The 21,986-nt window shown below is 41.8% G+C and overlaps 1 protein-coding gene across 3 annotated transcripts in view; it reads left to right on the forward strand.

Annotated features, from left to right (window-relative positions):
- LOC134669037 (protein-L-histidine N-pros-methyltransferase) overlaps window positions 1-21,986 on the forward strand; it is a 90,487-nt gene that overhangs the window by 61,317 nt on the left and 7,184 nt on the right. For all 3 annotated transcript variants that reach the window (XM_063526562.1, XM_063526561.1, XM_063526560.1), the window contains 2 exons: window positions 16,033-16,233; window positions 16,565-16,740. In XM_063526562.1, coding sequence (XP_063382632.1) covers window positions 16,033-16,233; window positions 16,565-16,740 — 377 coding nt within the window. The remainder of the gene's footprint in view (window positions 1-16,032; window positions 16,234-16,564; window positions 16,741-21,986) is intronic.

Consider the following 21,986-nt stretch of genomic DNA (forward strand, 5'->3'; position numbering starts at 1 on the left):
TTTGCCAAATATAGCATAAACAGTAGTAACTTACGAACAAATGGCCTTTTCTATTCACCTGCATTCCGCGCCGTAGCTACGACTACTTACCTATTTACACTATGTTAGGTATAGATAATAGAGATGTGGGTGGTCAAATGTATCGTTGGCTACCTAATATTTATCTCTTTATGAAGTACACGTAGGGAAAAGCGTTAAAAATGTTTATTCCGTGGACTTAAGTCGAAAGACTTATATAAATAGTTATCAGGATAAGAGCACTCCAGGCGTCATTTTATCCTGTAGGTATCAAAAATACGTCTGCATTTTTCAAATCCTGATATGACATACTCTCATTAACCTAATAACACCACACATTAGGTACTTAATTCTAATCCATAACGCGCAAAACAGGCAAACATTTTGCGCACATTTAAACACGGCAGCGTTATTAACAGGGCCGATGAAGTATAAACGATGCGTATACTCACCGCTGAAAGAGAGTTATTCCCACCACCCCCCCACCCCCGCGACTGCCGCCCCCGCCCGTCACTTCCAGAAGAAAAATGCTAACACGACCCGCGAAAACTATTCGTTATTTTGGCACCCCGGCCTGCCGTGTTTCTCTCAATTATGGACCACTGATGATTCACATTTAGGCAAAAAACTAGTTTTGAGGAAAATTCGGTGCGCACACAACAATATTTTTCATAGCAAAATTACTCTAAATTGTACACAGTTTGTTAGCAGGGTGAGGTGTAATAATAATAACGTTCTTAGCTCCAAAAGTTCTCATAAGTCATAAGTCATTGCAGCTAGTGCTTTTAAAGTACCTAGCTAACTACTTAGTTAGGGATGTACGTTGACTCGATACATTAGTACCTAGGTAGCTAGTAGCTACTCGAGAACTGGATTGGTACCTATATAAAAGACGGGCAGAAATATTAATTCAGAAACTGGCTAACGTTGGCTAGATATCCATAATAAGAGTGATATTATTGGATCGTAAACCTTTTATTACTGTTAAGTTATTTTATGTTAGTTGAGTGCACGTGGTTGATATTAATGGCTGTCAACTACAGTCTACGAGTATGCCATACCTACCAGTCTGGCTTCTATCCAAAGTGTCTAGTACCTAGATAGGTACACGTGAGGTACCTTCTCCAACAAAATTAAATGACACTTAGGTAAGTTATCGTTCATTTGCGACTAGCAAGTTTTAGATTTATACCTGTAAATATTTGATTCTGATTCTCATGATCATCCTAGGTAATAGGTAGCTGAAAATATCAATGATGCCTGACCCAAGGATCTCAACGACGATTGGTCGTGCTTTTCCCTGAAGCAAAGGGTTTATATGTATAGGTACACATCTCTCTCTTCTTCCTCGATTCCTCATGACTGAGGGTCGCGACCACATGAGGTCGTTATTTTGTGCACCAAGGCTCTCCATTCTGCACGATTTTCCGCTATATATACATATGTATGTTTTAACACATCGTCTAAGGTTGTTGTTGGGTTCTCCCTACGGCTACGTCTTTTGATTTGACCATAGATAAAAGTCATAAATAATATTAAAAATATTATACATCGCGTCCTTAGATGTGTCCTTAGAATATTTAACGGTACCCAAGAAGTAGTTTTCAAGCTTCTCGTGTCCTGTTCCTTCAATTTAAATGATGTCGTTTGGCCCAACTGACCTACTTTCAGATTTAAACACAAGCCTAAAAGTATAGCTGTTTATAAGCAAAATGCATTATAAATATTGCGAGAATGGGAATCCCTAGCTATGGATAGGTGCGTGTGCTCAATCATCGCAGCCTACATGGCAGTTGGCAGGCGGCAAACAACAGCCCCTCGGCCCTCCGCGGCCCTGTTGTTTAATTTACCTCTCTGGACTGTCATCTCACAATTTTTTTTACCATACAGCGTAGGTTGTACCTACGCTACGTGGAACCACGCAAACTGTGTACTTACTTAAACTTTTTTTTTCCTCATCTCGCGTCTAAAGAGAACATCGTATTTGGATGAAACATTCATACAGTAAGAGACAAATTATACGAACTTACGGAGCGTGGCTTCTTTATAAAATAAATCCTGTTCATTTCAATAAAATAAATGAGAAAAACGTGCGCAGCGGGAGCTAGTGCATGCGGCAGTGGGCTACTGCTTAGCGTTTATATCCCATCTATAAGTATGCACAGGAGCCGATCGGAGCTTAATTACATTTGAGGACGGTTGACCTACTTCCCTTCGATAAGGGTTGAGTCTCTTGGGCTATAAAAATGTCGAATAATGAAAACGACGTTCTTAATTTAGTTAAAAGCATGTAAACAATTAGAGTGATGGATCAATTGTGGAAATCCGAACGTAATTACAGGTGGAATTGAAAGCATGTGTTTGCCGAGGCTCCCGGCTAACGACGTCTCGAGATAGATAATGTACAACAAAGCGCTCACATGCCGGCGCACCGCACAAAAGAGCACACATAAATGAACAAACAAGACTTACATAGATAGACAAAGCACACAGGCACGTGAGGTCATCTCCCCTCATTAGGTGGTTAGTTTTCCGGGCGTGTCCGCAGACTCCGCGGGGTGTGAGGAAGGGGTGCGGGAGGGGGCGAGTGGACGGGAAGTTTCTTAATTAATCCCCGCAAGGCCGCCATTGGCCGGCGCCGGGGCGGGCTCATCGCCTACGCGTTAATTGGGTGGGAAGCTGCCCGGCCAGATTAGGAAAGTGTTCGTTTAATGAAACTGGCTTTTCCCGGCTTAGGTACGGCGCCCTTTGTACCTATTGTTGCCGCACAAGGTGCTCTGATTGCGCTCTATATTACAGTAACGTTTCCCGTTCGTGAACATTGCGGCGTAAATGAAAGAGATGTTTACGTTTTATACGAATGGAAACACGGCCTGAAAATAAAGTTCACGACTTTTGTCCCCTAGATCTATAACGTGATTGTAAGTAGGTACTTTATCTGCACTTCTTGAATCATCAAAGTCCTATAAATTTTACAAAACGACAGGAATATATAACTCAGCCATCTGATACTCAAGACGTCAATTCAGCTTTATAAACTCCTAAATATTAAAAACACAGCAGCTGCATATTTCCTTAAAAAGGCGAAAGATAACAAGTGAGTTAATAAATATTGTAGTAGGGAAGGAGTTTGCTCGAAACTAATATCGCTCTCCGCGTCAAGTGAACGTATAAAGCTCAGATTTAGCGAGAGAGGCAGGGGCTGAGGCGCGAACGCCCAGGTAAAGCACCTACTTACACCTCGATATACGACCAAACGTAAATTATAATATTGCGCGTGTCGACGGTGCCTAACCCTCTACAGCGAGAGAGCTACTAGCGCCCACCGTTGCTAGTGTAGTACGTCGACGTGTCACACGTCTCTAGCGTGCTCCGTTCCTTCCCTACATACAGTGACAAATGCACAAATCCATATTCTATTGTATCTTAGTGCCACTAAACAACACCTATTCTTTATTTTCTTGTATTTCATTATAATTTATAAACACTTATCCACTTATCCTGTTTATTTTGGAAGAAAAACGGCACAAAATTAATTACTAATAACTAAATGAGTAATATTTAAGTACCTATACGATACCTTTCAAAACCTCTTCATCCATAAATGCCTTTTATACACAGTCAGGTACATTTGGCCATGCGCTTGGCGGGGAACAGAACAGAAGGATATGATATCACGATCCTCAGTATTGAGGGACCGAGTGAAGAAGACACACATCATATTTTATAAATGTAATAGGTAATCAATAAGTGTGAGATGTTTTAAGATCATTATAATAATTTCAATAAAAAGAGCACATATAAAAAATGTGAATGCGTCATAACTGCGTGAAGGGTTGCACACCGGCACGGGGCGAGCGTACCCCGAGCGTGTATGTGTGCGCCCGCTGAAAGAAAAGCAATTTCCTCAGGCGGGCGGGGGGAGGGTTTGGGGTCTCGCGCGAATATAATTTTCTTCATTTTTTCATTCGGCCGAGTTAATTCGGCTTCGCGGCGAGTCCGCTATTGATTAGGGCGCGTCTTAGGTTTTAATTTGTTTGCGCGCGCAGCTGCGAGTATGCAGCCGAGATGAGAGCGCCCCACCCGGTTAATGAGGCGTCTGCAGCGGTATTTGACTTTTTTAATGATAGAGTGTGATTTAGACCATATTGTGTTGTTTTAAACTTAAGCAGATCTTGTTTTGTTAGTTTATCAATACTTGCATCATACATAGAGATGCGAATGAAAGTGACAGAATAAAGAGTTAGGCAATGTTACTGTAGACACAGACAGTAATATCAAGTTTTGTTTTTCGATATATTGGAACTTAAAAATTAAATGACGTTTCCATTCCATTATAACGTATGCGGAGTGAAATTTGGACAAAGTTCAATATTATTTGAAATAAAAAAAACACCATCCTTTTTTTAAATAATTATGTTTTTATAATAATGTATATATCAAGGCTTAGTGTAAAAAATAGGTTACTCCCATGCGAGATGCTTTACGGCAGTTCTGTGGTACTTTGTCCATCGCTGTCGAAAACACAGATGTCGGCATTTTATTCAGCTCCCATTTTATTTTTCGAATCAAACTCTGTAGATTTTTGGGACGAAAATTATTGCAATATACTCGCCTCTTTAGATTTGCCCTAAAATCTTCTATAGGGCGAAGTTGCGGAACATTAGGTGGATTTGATGTCTTCGGTACGTATGGGATGTTTAACTCCGCCATTTTGCAAAGGGTTTTTTTGGAATAATGGCTTGAGGCTAAGTCTGGCCAAAACACTACATTTTCTCCTCTATGACTCGTATTTATGAAATCCCGCACTAATGGCAAACAACGCTCTATGTAGCGGTCGGCGTTCACAGCTAAACCTGACTCAAAGAATACAGGCTTAGGCATTCCGCGTCGACTGATGGCAAGCATAGCAAAACTTTTTTAGGAAATTTTGTATGCTCAACATATTTCACGTTCTCATCGGTTGGACCATTGGTGTTCTCAAAATAGTAATTGCCTTGCCACTCGTTTCCATCTAACGTGAAATATGACTCGTCATCCATAACGCAAGTGACATTGTTTTTAGCGTAAAATATTTCTTTGACTAATTTACACAACCGTACTTTCTGAGTCATTTCTTGGTTTTCAGAGACAATGGGCTTAACTTTTCTACATCGCTTATCAATGCCCATGTCTTTAAGATATTTTTTAACAGTTTTGCCGTCAGTTTTAAATTTTCTTCCGAGCTCTCTATAAGATTGTGCGACACGGCCGGCCGTAATTTTCTTTAATCGAGCTCTCTCAGAAACCTTGCTCAAGCTGGAATAGTTTCCAGAACCAGGCTTTCTGGCAGTGGTTTTCATCAAGGCAAAGGACGCCAGAATATTGTAAATAGTGCTTCGACTCTCACCCATTTGCACAAAATGTTCCACCACCTTTGATTTCGGCCATAGGGGATGGCTACTATAGAAATTACATACTGTTTGACGACGGTGTTCTTGTTGATTTACCATAATTACAAAATTAAACAACCAATCTTTATGAGACTTACCAAACTGATTGACAGATATATTGGCTTTACATTGACAACACATATTTTTTATTTAGATTTTTGTGTTTTTATATTTTATATAACAAACTTTGACCAAATTTCACTCCGCATACGTTACGAGTAGGTCAACAGCCATGTTACAAGATTTGCGTAGATACAATCTATGAAATACCTAACTCTACCACTATTTGCGAACGTGTTCCTAATCACGACAATCAGGAGGCTATTGACAACGGTGACGTCATTAACTTCAATTTTGCGTAAACCACGTCAACGCTAGTCGAGCTCGAGCCGTTCTGCGTTGAGCCGCGATAACGCGAATGTCTCTTTTTTATGGCTCATGTGTTTGAGATGCTCGCAATTTCTTTCTTCTTTATTACGTGAGTAAGTAATAATGCATTTGCTCTATCTGATTAGATTGACCAAAAATGTAGTGGGTATATATAACTATAGAATATACGAGTTTATATATAAATAACCTACGTAAGTAAATACAGAGACCCTCCCATGGTCATATCTGGCAGATATCAGCGTCGTAATTAAGGCTGCATCGCCGGCGGGTGGCGTCGCGGCGCCATTGGTCATCTCCCCCCCCCCCCACCCGCGGGGAGGGGGCGCCGAGAAACAACGCCGCCTGCATGTGACACATTAGTAAATGAGACGACATTCGTTACGCGGCAGCTCGCCCGTTTCCGGCTCCGGCTAAAGTTGGGCCACTTATTTGTTAGGGCTAGGGGCTAGGTTTTCAGGCAAACGAGATTGTTTACAACCTTATAATGTCCTATTTTCATAATGTACCTAAATCACAACGGAATGACATTTTTAGGGTTCCGTACCCAAAGGGTAAAACGGGACCCTATTACTAAGACTTCGCTGTCCGTCCGTCCGTCCGTCCATCTGTCTGTCACCAGGCTGTATCTCACGAACCGTGATAGCTAGACAGTTGAAATTTTCACGGATGATGTATATTTCTGTTGCCGTTATAACAACAAATACTAAAAACAGAATAAAATAAAGATTTAAGTGGGGCTCCCATACAGCAAACGTGATTTTTGATTTTCTTTTTTCATTTTTTCCGTTTTTTTTTTTGCTTTATGGTACGGAACCCTTCGTGCGCGAGTCCGACTCGCACTTGCCCGGTTTTTAGGGTTGTGAAATGCCCCTAAACAAAAACCTGAAAATAATTTGCCATCATTATTAGTAGGTATAATAAATTCTTGTGGTGATTTTGGAGGCTGATTTACGACTATGGGCACTTGGGCAGCACAAGTAGTACTAGCTAGTAGAGTCACTTGGGTCATTTCAGGTTGATAAGAATATCGAGCAAGATTAAAATGGGCCAGACCTAAAAAAAGTCAACTTTATGATCAATTTCAATTCCGACGTAAGACTAACTTTCAGGAGTTTGAGGGTTGAGGCCGCTACAGTACAGCCCTGGAGTAGCTATTAGGTACCTACTCGTAAGTTATAAAAATGATTGACTTCCTAAGTAAATATGTTGTTGTTGTTAGAAAGAAGATATCTAAAGGTGTTGTTTTAAAGAAGCTGGATTAGATATTCGAAAACGTAAGTGAATAATCAGGTTACCAAATAACATCTTCGTAGAAATAGAAATCGTCTATTTCCGAACCATGGTACATATAGTTGGTACAATAAAAACATAGAATCACATGGCACCCTATAAATGGTATAGCAAATATTCTTATAAAGCTACTAATTCCAAGATCACAACTTTTTCCGGATCCATCTTTTAGAAATCCTAGCCCACCGTAGTCTGGCCCAATCGAACTCAATATAAACATATTCAGTATTTGTTTTGGTAGCGAAGTGTATCGAATGTTCCGTACAAGGCAACGCTCGGTCGGGCTTAACCTTGACCGGCTGTCCCCCCGAGCTTACGCACTTCACGTGTTTCAGCTGACCCACTGTCCAACGACACGCACTTCAACCCCTCACGCACTTGAAACAGTTGAAACTTGTTCAAACACGGGGTTTAACTTTATATAGGTAGTGAAAGTGTTAATCCATGTGCACGGCAGTGATGACTTGTGGCGTCTATTATCAAGTTAGGTTTTGAAATATAGAAATGGGTCAAAAATGCCCGATTTATGCTACAGCGTACGCTGTGACTGATTTGACTTCTGACTTTCTGACAAAGACCTGAGAAACTTGACGTATAAGTTGGTATTATACATGTTCTTCATTTGTGCTACATTTGTGCTAATAGATATAGGTATAGTAAATAGCTGTGTCCAGATATCTTAATTCTGTCAATTATGTGAGGATTCGAGATTTATTATATTTGGGTATTATATGTATTAGGTATACCAATATGAATATTTTGACTGAGACTAAAGTGGCACCGCCGAATTTGGCTACGATCCTCGCGTCGATGGCGAGATGAAAGCGCGTCGGTCAATAAATCGAAACGCCGCCGCCCCCGCCCGGCCATTAAGCCTTTCGATAGTGGATGCTCGACGGTGCTCACTTTGTTTTATTACTTTCATTTTATTGTTTTAATTTGTGTGCGGGTGCGCTATTTGCGTGCGCGCAGTTTGTCGCGCGCCCCGCCCACCGCGCGGCGGCCAATGGCGCGCCCCCGCTCGCGAGCCCCGCGCCCGCGCGCGCGCCCGCTCCCGCTGCCGCCGCTGCGCTCGCGCCCCAGCGCCATCCATGCCCGCGACAATACTCATTGTTCCGACGATTCTCATTTTGTTTTACTTTCGCCAACCTCATCGGCCGACCGGACGCCGCGGACGACGCGCGCCTCCCACTAAGCGATAATTTCAATGTCGCTGCGTATATTGTGATATTGACTGAGATTCCGCTCCGGACATGTTTTATCGTCGGAGGCGCGTTTCGTCAGAGCTACTCAATAAGCAATAAACCATTCGCCTCCGAGAAGTTATTTTAAAGTCCGACTGGGACTCGGATTGAGCCCACGCCTTTACACCTTTTAAAGGTTATTGTGTTCCCGAAACGCTCAAGATATTACCGTCAGCAACCGCACACTGTGCTCACAATGTAGGCCGCCCGTAAAACATAAATCCGCATCTTCATAAATGATCATATGGAATTCGAAAAAACTCTCATTATAATATTTTTAAGCTGAACTGTATAGATAACCTAATTACCTTATCATAAATAACTGAAAACCCCCACGCGGCCATAACCGTATTGGAATCAAATCGCGCATCCTCAATTGAAAAGGTTCAGAGGTTCGTGCAAAGCGCTCGTAGAGCAAAGGCGGCAAGTATATCCCCAGGGCAACTGTATGGTGTTGTCGCACGAATAATGTTTAAGGCGAAAAACTAAGCAATTGATAGTAAAATTGGACGGCGAAATAGAAAAATATCGTCGGGCGATTTGGTGTGTCGTGGGCTGGTAAAATATTCAATCGGGGCAATTCGGGTCCGCGTATAAATTCGAGTCTGCCATTATTTGTAGCGTCCCCGCGACCGAAAATCGGTACAGTGATAGTCGTCATTTTTCTTGTAGCTATCGTTAATATTTTACGGGTGCGTGTCAACGGTTTAAGTATGGGCCCACTCTTGACACTAAAACGTTTTAACCGTAGGTACTCATATTGTTTATACATTTTACTATCCACTTTTTATTGTTTATAGCTACCCGAGAGCTGTGCGGGGATATGATGGGACGCTACAGTTCGATTATATGCTATCGAACTTGATTTTATTAGGGACCTTGATAGCTGAAACTTTTTTATTGTTTTATGTTAGATGTGTATATTTATGAAACTGAAGCGAAGTGCGTCAAAGTACTCGAGGGTTACGACATAATAGGTCCATGTTAGCTCTTTGATCTGTTTAACAATTTGTCCTTCTTTTCTACTATTACCTTAAATATCCTGTCTTAAAAGGAACGGGTCTTATCTAAGTGTAATTATCCAGCCAAGTTTGCGAGCTCGGAGAAAGAATTGCTCTCGTCTTTGTGTGTGTAAGAGCACTAACGGGCGGGGGTCGCGGCGTGGGGGTGGGAAGAGGGGGTAGGCTCACATGGGACGCGCTCTAATGAGGTGCCTGAAAGCGACAATGTCTTTGAGCAAAGCAAATGTGTACCTATCTACATACATTGGGGAGGGGCTGCTATTACATTACGTATCTAATATGGGTTAGCTATATTTACATAGCTAATGTAGGTATGTAATTATTTCTCATATATACGTTTTATTAAATAAGGAGAGGCTTGAAAAGGGACGGGATGCCGGTTCGGTAATAATAAGAAGGGGTAGCTGGTAGCTAAGCGTCTGATTTAAGTCGTCGATCTTGACTTTTATTTGTTTTCGTCTTCTAGCCGTATTCATGAAATGCTCTATAGCTACAACATTATGATTTTTTAAATGATAGTCGTACTCATTGTAGGTATACTCGTACGTTTCTTTAAATTAAGGCATAACGAATCTAGTACAATAAATCTAAAAGGATGACTTTTAGTTTGCAGGAAGTAGGTAGGTACACTCATAAACAAATTCAAAGGAACGCACGCAAAAAAAAGGTTAGGTAATTACTAATTATAAATTTTGAAATTATTTTATGTACTGTAATCCAGTAATTAAACCTTTTTATCGCGTTCCTTTAAATTTGGCCAAGAATATATGTAGTTCCTATCTGACAACTACTTTGCATAGAACCTATTTGATATTGATGTTATGATCTTGGTGGCTTCCCTTTATCTTGCATAATATCGATTGTCCGAAATACACTTCGCATAGCAGGTTTCGCAGAAACATTTTTAACCGAATGATACTTTTGCATAATTGTATAATTAGCATAACTGTCATGTCGCATAACATTCATTTAGCAGAATTTTGAATAGCAGAATACTACTATCGTCGATTTTACATACGCAGAATTGTATGTAGCATAAATTACATTCCACCGAATTTCTTATGGCATATTGCTCATATTGTAGACTTGAATTTCGCAGAATGTTATGCAGCAGAATAAAAGTTCTGCCGAAATTGTTACCGCATAATACTCATGTCGCTGACTGAACCTACACAAAAGGAATTGCTGCCAGAACTACAGGTTAAGTTAGGTTAGAACTGCGACCCCTACATAAAAGGAATTGCTGCCAGAACTATAGGTTAGGTTAGGTTACAATTGCGACCCCTACACAAAAGAAATTGTTGCCAGAACTGTAGGTTAGGTTAGGTTAGAACTGCGACCCCTACTCAAAAGAGGGTGCGTAACGGTCCATATAACAACTTTTGATATATTTTTAGTCGATATAACGATTGAGGGACATAATGCACTTTTGCTATAACAATACATGGTATATTCTTAAAGAGTCTAACTATCGTCAAGTATAATGAACTTGTAATATAACAACTTCTAATCTAACATTAACAGCGTATATAATTAAGTTCGATATAACGCTCAGTTGGCATAATGTAGTACTTACTGGTATAATTTGTAATATTTACTACTATTATAACAACCTACGTATTCGAACTTAAGGCAGGTCTCAATTAGGTACGACGACGAGCGAAGCGAGGAGGAGTGTTAGGTAGAACTGCGACCCTACAGCGCGCGAGCCGAGCGAGCGAAGCGAGCGTGCCGCGGTAGCGGCCGGCGAAGCGCCAGAACCGACTTTTTTTATTATAACCTCAACTTATTATTATACATTTGAATACATTATACCATAAATACTTATAACAAATATTCATTATATCCAGTAAACGTTATATCGAATAGCTTTTATATCGATTAAACATTATATCCCATGAAAATAGTTATTTTGTTGTTATATCAAAAGTTCATTATACCGCTTAAGTGATTATACACCATGAAACATAAATCGAATTACAATCAAGAATTAGCAAAATATTATTCGATTTTATATCTGTATGCGATACCTATTTCGGCGAGAAACTAACTATCCATCAAAATATTATTCTCATCAACAGTATGCCAATGAATTATTCTGCCCAAGGAAATTGTGCGAAAAGACAGTATGCCAAGTACATATTATGCGACGCAATTTTTGGCAAAACAATTATTCGATTATAGTATTATTCTTCAAATTGAGATTATGCCATTACATTATTCTGCTTTACAAAATTGTGCGAAACAACAGTATGCCATGAAACTTATGCAAAAAGTAATTCTGCGAAATGATGATTCTGCCAAGGGTTGCTATGCGAAAGTAAAATATGACAATAAATTTTATGCAACATATTAGTAATCCGATCTTGGTACCATCTTATACCTCATTATATTCCGTTACAGTTACGCTGACTCATCTGTGTTACAAGGATTGATACGTTCGCATCTGCAGCGAGGTGTGATTGGCGACCGGAACCGCGCGGGTCGATCGCACCTTCCGGATCCGCATCGGTTTTAATTTCCCGCGCTCACCAGCGACACTTTAAACGGCCGGAGATGAACACTAATATCATGCAAGGCCCGGGCCGTCGCCATAGCGACGCACAAATGACGTGTGTGGCGCGTGGTGTGAGGCCGGGGGTAATATGATTTGAGCGCCCCGGGCCGACACCCCCCCGCTTGTTTGCTCTCCGATGCAATCGCGATACGAACCCGCCCGCCCCGCCTCGCGCTCGGCCGGCGACACATCTCTCACCTCCGTCGATAACCGCATCGGATTCCTTGTTGCAAGCCACCGCATTCTATTGAAATAGATCTACCTATCCGACCGATATCAAGTGTATTGCGACATACCTACAACCCACGCGCCTTTACAGTTTTCAGCTGCATCCATCGGAGCATATTGTCACAAAGGGACGTCTACACGTACTTCTATCGTAGTACCTACTAAGCTTAAGTAATAAGCTATGCTTATTTGTATCCAATATTATAAATATGACCTAAGTCATCATAATGAAGAAATATTTCAGCTATAAGTATTAATTAGCTGTCGATATTATTTCATGAGTTAAGTAATTAGTTAATGACCCGATTTAGCCCAAAAAATTGAAATGATTTTTTTTTGAAGTCGCTAAGGTATAATATACCTACACTTTGTGTATAAGTAGGTAAGATACTCTGTCACATGAGAACATTGAAAGCGATTTAATTTAAAGTCTATATCCGCGACTGTTATGGTGCGCGGAGCGTGCCGCATTAGGGTAGTTTAATGTTAGTGTCCACGGCTCCCTTTGGCTCGCAGCCTGTTTACGGCGCAAATAAATCAATCACGGCGCGCGGTGTAACAAGCGACGTCATATTCGCACGTCGTTTTTGCGCGACTCAATCGCGCGTTGTCGGTTTGGTCGGAATATGTGGAGATTGGTCGGCACGGTGACAATTACGCGGTGAGCGTCGGCGCTCATTAGCAACTGCGCGGCCGCCTCATGTATCATGGATCGCGCGTCGCAAACGCCGCCCGCACAATAAAGCAATCAATCCGCACCCGCAGCAGGGTTATGTCAGGTCGCCGGCCGCGGGGACATCTCGGCCGTATCGTAATTGTGCCTCTTTTGGTTTTCACGCTCGCATTACTGTCTTCGTACCCAAAAGTCGTCAACCCTCACGCAGTTCCTTGTATTCGACCTGGCCCGGTTTTCCCATCGCTTACTCTTACTCATCGCAACCGAGCAAAAGATGTCCAGCCAAACAGAATAACGGAGCAAATAAGCAGTTGGAGGTCTCGCTTAACTGGTTACCGTCACTTGATTGCTCACCTGATGTTGCGATTGGAACAACCGCAACCGTACCTACTCGTTTATAGGTTCTTAAAGCGTTTTACGATATTATATAAAGGTTATCGTATTTATTTTAAATATGCATGAATTACTTATAACAATAATATATACTTTTATTACCTAAGTATGTAAGTATGTTAAATTTTCAAGATAAGAGTTTTTAAGTTAATTTTCATATTAAGCAGAAATGTCTGCAAAGGATACCATCACCATAAGAAGGATAGGTATGGTAGAAACATTCTTTATCAACGGGTAAATCTCGGTAGCTCCGTTCGTAAAACGGCGGGCTGGTAGGTACCCCGAACTTGCCAGTTTGAACGTTTCCCGAGACATTGAGTTTTTTCCAGTTTTCCTTTATTTCTCAGCATTCATTAGGAGGTTTAAGCTAGCATTTTATGCTAGATCGTTCTAGCTCTCCATTAGCCGCTCTGCAAGTCGCATTGTCTATGTAATAGTCTTGATCTTTACGAGTATTATTTGACAACGAGTTGTTGTTGACGATAACGACTCAGGCAGATCGTACAATGTAACCGGAGACATGCGGCGTAACTAGCGACGTGACACTATCGGTTACCGCTTATTACACAACTAGAAAGAGCACGTTACCAACTGGTTGCCTACTGTCACACCTTTATTATGTATAGCGCTTTGAAAAACTAAACCTGCCACTGGATAATGTCTCGTAAAGTGTATATTATACTCTTACCTTTGTAGGTTCAGAGGCGAGGTTTTACTTTCTTCTTGACAACTGGAGATTAATAGAATAGAATAGAATTGATTTATTCGTAAACACAAACAATCGGTACAATACATTATATACAAGAAAACACAAAATAAGATTAAAGTGCCACGAAATGGCCCCATCCTTGTTCTTGTTCTTCCTTAATACTTGTTCTTCCTTCCAAAAGTGGCACCCATGCCATCGGTGACTTAGGTGACATAGCTAATAGCGGTTTTTCTGGCAAGAAATATAAGGTGCCAACGAAAATCTAAAACAGAAATTAGCTTTTCGAAATGTAGGTATATAGGAAATTTCGTGATATTGTCCAGATTAAGTATACATAGATAGAATTGGTTCCTTATGTTGCTAAGTATATCTATTGCAAATTCAAATTGCGTTATTTATAAACTCGTGAATATGGCCCTTGGTCTGTACGATCTGTGGTAAAAGGTAAATGCCTGTAGGTAAACAAACGCAAGGGACCCTGAGAACTGTTTGGGTCCGGTCAGGAATGTGTACGATACCGAGGAATATATTGGTATGGCCTATGACATATCTTACCAGAGATTTCGTTTGTCTTGTCGTTCTCGCCGGTTCGCTAACTGTTCCTTGTTCCACAACAATTATGTTGCTACCAAAAACGCCTAATGTCTTGTTATGTGCAGAAGATGTCAATTACACTGGTCCTCTACAAAACTTAGTGCGGTTAGTCTGAAACTTGAAGTAGGTACGTATAAGGCTATCCTAATAGGGCATTGTGACCGATCCGAGCGCTGCGCCGTACGAGTAATTGCGGCGCGGACGCCGGGGGCCGCGGATAATGCCGCGCGTGATATATGGTACTACGGCTAATAACAGAGCTGGCCGGAGTGCGATTATCCCTTTACCCATCGAAGACGAATTCGTATCGATCGCCGCGACGCTCGCTCTCAGCTAATGAGAGCGGGATTTACTACTCATTATCCACTTTCGCCGCTTGCCCGGGGCGCGATGAAGACGTCGGTGCTCGGTGCAGGCGGCCGAGCGAGCGCCGAGCGCGGGCGAGCGCCGCGGGCGCACAATTTGCAGTCGGCCGAGCCCCGCAGCTCGCAGCCCGCTTTGTGTTTTATCCCCAGTAATTGCGGCCCGAACCACCTTTGAACGGCCACCACCACACGACCAACGGTAGTGGATAATTGCCCTATTGTTGCTCGACTGCGCGGCGACTAGCCTACAAATCGCTTTCAAGGAAGTACCTACCTAATCCCTCAGCTAAATTAGAAGGTTCTAGCAACGGGCGAAGTTTGTTATCGACAATTAAGTTAGATAAGAAAATTTATAGTTGCATTGAAATAGCGGTGGTAATAGCGCATCGCATGTGCTTTCTATGAAGAACGCGAGCACACCCTGTACTTTGACGCTATTTTCTGTGAAGGCTGATATTAACAGCTAATTTGATAGCTATCAATAAAATTGTACCTACAATCTGATCGGTTGTCTAGTAATCATTACATCAGTTCAGTACCACTTACTAAATGAGAATTTTAAGATTTAGCTATACTACCTGGTATACTCGTATATATTTAACTTACTCCAAGGGTCAGTTTGTACAGCGTTACATACTGCTTATAATGACTCCGCCGTTAAACATATTTTCCACAAGCCTAGGCATGCCATTGCAATCAAAGCGAATTGTAATTTTTGTAATTAATTTTAACTATCGTAATTAATTACAAAAAGTAATGCAAGTAGTGTTTGATTAAAATAAAAGCTCTTTAAGACTCAACTTTCCTAAAGATATCCTAATCTGTGTCAATCTGTGTAAAGGGCACCCAACCCAAGTCCTACAAATCAGTGCTGCACCCTTCGATTCAGTCTTAGATTTTGAAAAGTCTTATGATCGCATAAAAATATGCAAACCTGAATCTAGATTAATATGTATTTAAATAAAATAAAAAAATGTTTTCAGATATCGATCAGAAGACATATCTAACATACACAGCTTTTCCTTGCTTTGGTCGTTTGCGAAACCTTCGTATTTCGCTGAATCATACCTACATGTGACTTTTTTTTTTCATAACAAGTGATCATTGTCCACAGATGGCTGGGCCGCGGCTCCATGTTCGTGCTATCTTCCGCGCAGGCGCGCACGCTGCTGGGCGGCGCGCCGACCGGCGCTCTCGTGGACGTCGGCGCCGGCGACGGCGAGGTCAGCCGCCGCTTCGCGCAGCTCTACGACGAGCGCTACGCCACAGAGATCTCCGCCAGCATGAGAAAGGCCCTCAGCAGTAAGGGATATACGTGAGTAAATTAGTTAAAAGTTATTTGGTATGGAACGATGCTCATTGCTCACGACTGCACTCCACTGGTGGCGATCAACCCCACACCCGTTAATATTTAGTGAGGAATATTTTTCTCTCTTTGTCATGAATGAAGAAGTGAAGGCCATATATGTGGGTAGTACTCACAGAGTAAGCTACACACTTGGATCTTGGCGCATGACTGAGTCCATCAATTTACTACAAATAAGTAAAATTTAAGTAGAAGCTATTATTTATTTGATCGGTCTTTTCTTTAAGTAGTGCGTATGACCGTATTCCTCCCAGATTACCTTCTACATTATATTTTGCAGTATCCTAGACACGGAGACCTGGTGGCGCGGGCAGCAGTTCCAATGCGTGAGCATGATGAACTTAATCGACCGCTGCAGCCGACCCAAGACCATGCTGCTGGAAGCCCGCGCCGCGCTCGCGCCCGGAGGGATCCTCCTCATAGCCCTAGTCCTGCCCTACAAGCCCTACGTAGAAGGTGAGCATGACCCTGATCGACCAACTGCAGCCCCAACCAAGTGCATGTTTTTTTTGTCGTGTCCCACTGCTGGGTAAAGGCCTCCTCCCTGAAACGTGCTATTTTAAAGGGGTTAAATAAATTGCAAAGCTCCGGCTTGTTCAAAGAAAGCTATAGCACGTTAGCACAAAAAAAATGAAATTAAATACTTAGTAAAAATGTGGTGTCTAAAATTGCTTGCTAGAGGAACCTAATTTGGGAGATGAAAAAGCGAACACAAATTATATTATAGAAACTTTATTAATCCTAAGATCTTGCCAGTGGTAAGTTAGTGATTTAATCCTAACCTGCGAATCTGTGTGAACCTTTAACTTGATTTGACGACACCTAATTTTAGAACTTAGCTCAGTGGAAAGCTGGGCCGCTTAACAGGTCCAGAATAAAGCTTCACACAGAATTCTACTTATTTTAAGAACTAATTTATTTTTATACTAAATACTATGTACCAGGATTTTCAAATGTCTTTATCTTACTTTAGTGGTTGCTCAAAATTCTAAATTTACTCTAAACTTTGCAGCTGGCGCTGATGCCCTACTAAATTAAATCATGGAAAGGACCGACCTCAGAATTTAAACGTTCCTCAGATGCAGCGGGGTGACAGGCTGCTTTCCCCGGTGAAGCTAGATGCTGAGCAGTGACGTAGAGCTCAGGGGCCGCGCACGTGGTACCAAAGTGACGTGGCAGAGGCAGATGGCGTGCTTAAATTCCTCGCTCCAGGAGGTCTCCAAAACTAAATTGACTTCTAGGATTTTGAAGCTTTTTGAGATAAATTACTCAACGAATGAAATAAATGAATGAATAAATAAATGGATAAATCCCGGCTCCTGAAAACCGAGAAAAGGTTATATTAGCCTACGCCCTTTATGGCCGCTAGAAAAGAGATGAAACCATTTGAAATTTGGCTCACCGCACTGGTAGCTGCTAAGCCTTCTGGCGGAGCGCTCCCTTCCCTCGAGCAGGAGTCTCTCTGCAAAGAACCAAAATCTGGTTAAGAACAAACCCACAACGTCTCGCGCCATTGTGGAGTTGATCACCACGAAATTTAATTTCTACTCACTCAGTGGAGCTTCCGAAGGACTCAAGCCGTTTCCATCTTTCAGACCACCATGCCGAAAGTGTGGTCTTCCCACAAATTGGGCTCTTGCGAGCGAGTGTCCCCAGAGGGGTTCCCAAATCAAATGTGCCTATCATTCTCGAATGATCTCCAATATGGAGTCCCTGAGAGCCCTATTAACAAAAGGTAGGGTGGCAGTCCCTTGAAGACACAAATCCCACGAAAATTCTGTCTGAATTATTTAGACAATATCACTCCTGAGCCTAAGAAATATATTTTTACCATTTAATCTAATATTGTTTCATTCCAGAGCCACTTTGTAAGTCTGTAATTTCTATGTTTTGTTTTAAATCGAAATTGTTTTTTATCTTATAAATCCTACCTACTTCATACAAAGTTTTCCTGGAGTGACAACATAAATATCTCAAGTTTTAATTATTTTTAGTCATATGACAACCCCGACAACAGATAAGCATCGAGAGGTGCATCTGAATGCAACAGATTATGCATAGAAATGCAATCAATGAGGTTTGTTTTGGACACCGTTAAAAACGTTGAAATAAGAAGAGGTATTTTTCTTTTAATTATCAATCGACCCAAAATATTTATTTCAAATTTAGAAAAATGTACTACGTTACAATACCCCCCTCCCCGATTTTAAGGTTCAACGTAGGTGAACCGCTCGCTGTCCTCAGCGATTCGGATCCTACAAATAAGTTTATTGGACCAGACCAACAACACGCCAAAGGCAAGAAAACTAACCTAATAAACAAGCTAATCAAATTGAACAAAAATCTAACGCGGCTTCGAGATTTTGTCCAACAGGAGTCTAAGGACTCTACTCTATATATCTTGAAAAAAAATCTATCGTTTCCACAAACATGGAACAACCGAATCTAAAAACAAACGACCAAAAAAGAAAATCTCGAACCCACGTTAACATACGGAAGGTGAAAAAAAACTATGCGGCCATCTGCGCAACACATAGAAAAAAAACCTCCGTTATACCTTACAAACCAGTGAACAAACCGTTGGCCTTCTCAGCACAACGCGGAAAAAGCTTGTTGTACTGAGAAAGCCAATTCCAACCGCCAGGACCGATGTTCAGCATTCATCAATATAATCTCTCCTTGTCCGGGCAAAATGATGAAGTCTGGGTAATAAACCATCACCCGACTCCAACAACCATAAATCCAAACCGGAAAACAATCCAACAAAATCTAAGTTTCAAACCATCAACGTTGCTAAATTGAGTTTTAATCTCTACCTAAAAAATTTGTCCCCGACTGACTTGTCGGTGGAAACGAAACGTCCCAAATCATGTTGCACAACACCCCCAAAAAAAACACGGTATACCTAAACAAAACGAGGTACGGCAACATGCGAAATAGTACTATAAAAAAAATCATTAGGACTTACGCCTAACGACACGTGAATTACAAAAATACGCTAAGTTAAAAAAACAAAGTACTATTTCGATGTTTGTCGGGTATGGTAAGTACCGGACAAAGCGTAACAATGCGTTACCATTTGGTCATATTAAAGATAGCTCCGATGTTGGGGTTGAGAGGTACTTAGCAGGTGAGTGGTTTGTCGTCCTTGGCGGCACGACGACTGGTACAAGACGAGGGATCGTGCGTCCAAGGATAACTTTTCCAAACTCTAAAACCATACTAAGTCCTATAGTCCAAATCGCTCTGAGACTGAGCACAGCTTCGATCGCGCCTAACATACATCACGCACTAACATATTCAACCATTCATCGCCCATGCAAAAATAATAACGTAACAGTTTTACTGTTCGCCACGTTCCGAACAAAATTCGTGAATTAAATATTTACCGAATATTTAACACTACTAACGATCTCAACCGTTTTTGTTATGTTATGAGAGGTAGGTGATAGTGGTTGTCAACCCTGGCGGCAAGACGACAAGCCTTAAGAGACTCGGGGTCTTGCGTCCAGAGATAACTTCCACCTCAAAACCTAACTTCCATTTTCTACTTAAAATCTTTAATATGCCACGACCCAATTGGGTGACCGTCTAGCCTTTCAAGCTCATAAACCAAAGGAGATAAAACCTTTTTAACTCTGCACGGTTCATACTTAGGTGCGAGTTTTGACATAACAAACTTAGAGGCGTCACTTTGCGTATAAGTACGCTTGTGAACAATGTCCCCTACTGAAAACTTCGCCTCTCGGCGTCTCAAATTGTAATATTTGGCATTTGTTTCATGTGCTTGCAGCATACGTAACCTAACCTGCTCAAAAATGTCTCTCATACAACCAAATTCGCCTGCATACTCCTCTCTAGGCATACCCACATCGTACTGTTTATCAGTATCTTTATAAAACGAGCCGTTAATGACGGGTTCCCTAGCGTGCACTAAAAAGAAAGGAGAATACCCGGTGGTCTCACTTACTGCACTGTTTATCGCAAACCTGATTTGGTGCAGCTTTTCGTCCCATGTACGGTGATTGTCCTTTACGTAAGACGCTACGGCGGTCATCACTACCTTATTATAACGCTCGACTAAATTTACCTGCGGAGTATAGCGCGGGCCATAAAAAATGTTAGGTACGTTGTAGCGTTTCAATAACTGCTTAAACTCTGATCCCGTGAATTGCGTTCCATTGTCTGCAATCACGGTTTCAGGCACGCCATGTTCCAAAATGACATGGTTTTCAAAATGCTTCGCCACCAAAGCGCTAGTAGCGCGGCGAAGTGGAAATAACAGTGTGTGTTTAGAAAAGCAACATGTAACAACAAATAAAAATGTATAACCTGCGCGAGAGCGCGGCAGTGGACCGACGAGATCTATACTAACTACCAACCATGGTCGTCGACATACCTTTGGCTGTCCCATGAGGCCTGCAGTCGGTTTCTGCGAATGCTTGTACGCTGCACAAACATCGCACGCTTTTACGAACTCGACTACATCCTTATACATACCGGGCCAAAAGTAAGTCAACGCCAACCGGCGATGAGTTTTAAAAACACCTAAATGCGCAGCAGTTGCCTCGCAATGATTTTGCTGCAAAACTCTCTTACGATCACACTTCTTCACCACTTCCTTCCAATCGAACTCTCGCAACAAATTATACTTTGACTTTGAAAGTCTAAAAAGTTTCCCGTCTTTTAAACAAAAATTTGGAAAATTTGCGGGAAAAGATCTACAACCATTGAAGATCTTATCATACCATTCATCTGGCTCAACGTCATCATTTGTCACGTTTATTGCATCTACTTGCATGAGTCTTGACAGTGCGTCAGGCACAACGTTAAGCGATCCCTTTCTGTGCTCAATCTCAAAGTCGAATTGAGACAGTCTGCAACCCCAACGAGCTAACCTCCCTGACGGGTTTTCAAGATTCATGAACCATTTGAGTGACGCGTGATCCGTGATCACTTTAAACTTACGTGAGCCTAAATATGCCTGAAATTTCTCAACTGAAAATATGACCGCAAGAGCCTCCCTTTCAGTGGCGCTGTAATTTCGCTCACTTTTGTTTAGGGCGCGGCTAACGTATGCGATCGGATGCTCAACCCCCTGGATGGTCTGGGAAAGCATTCCACCGATTCCGTATGAAGACGCATCACAATGTACTGAAAATTCTTTTTTAAAATCCGGTACCGCCAAAATGGGTGCCGTCACTAGAGCGTTCTTCAAAATCTTAAATGCTTCCTCTGCTTCCGCAGACCACTCGAAAGGTGGCGCCTTCTTGCCCTGTGACGTAAGTTTATTCAAAGGAGCGGCTATCGATGCGAAATTTCGGATAAACCGTCGATACCAGGAACACGTTCCTAAGAATGCCCTTACGTCACGCGCATTCGTGGGTGTGGGGAAGTTTAGAACGGCAGAAACCTTGTCAGGATCAGTACGCAACCCGAACTCGTCCACGACGTAACCGAGGTATTTTATGGACTGCCTGAAAAACTTAGACTTCTCAAAATTAATTGTTAAATTCGCCTTTTCCAACTTCGCCAACACACGATTTAGCAAAAGCAAGTGCGTCTGAAAATCTGATGAGCAAATAACGATGTCATCGATGTAACAAAAAGCTAAACCGGTTTCGATGTCACCTGTCAAATTGTGATCAATAAGGCTGTCCATCAGCCTCTGCTGACGCGCCGATGCGCCGCAGAGACCAAAA

Source organism: Cydia fagiglandana, chromosome 11 (genome assembly GCF_963556715.1).
Source record: "Cydia fagiglandana chromosome 11, ilCydFagi1.1, whole genome shotgun sequence".
Lineage (NCBI taxonomy): Eukaryota > Metazoa > Arthropoda > Insecta > Lepidoptera > Tortricidae > Cydia > Cydia fagiglandana.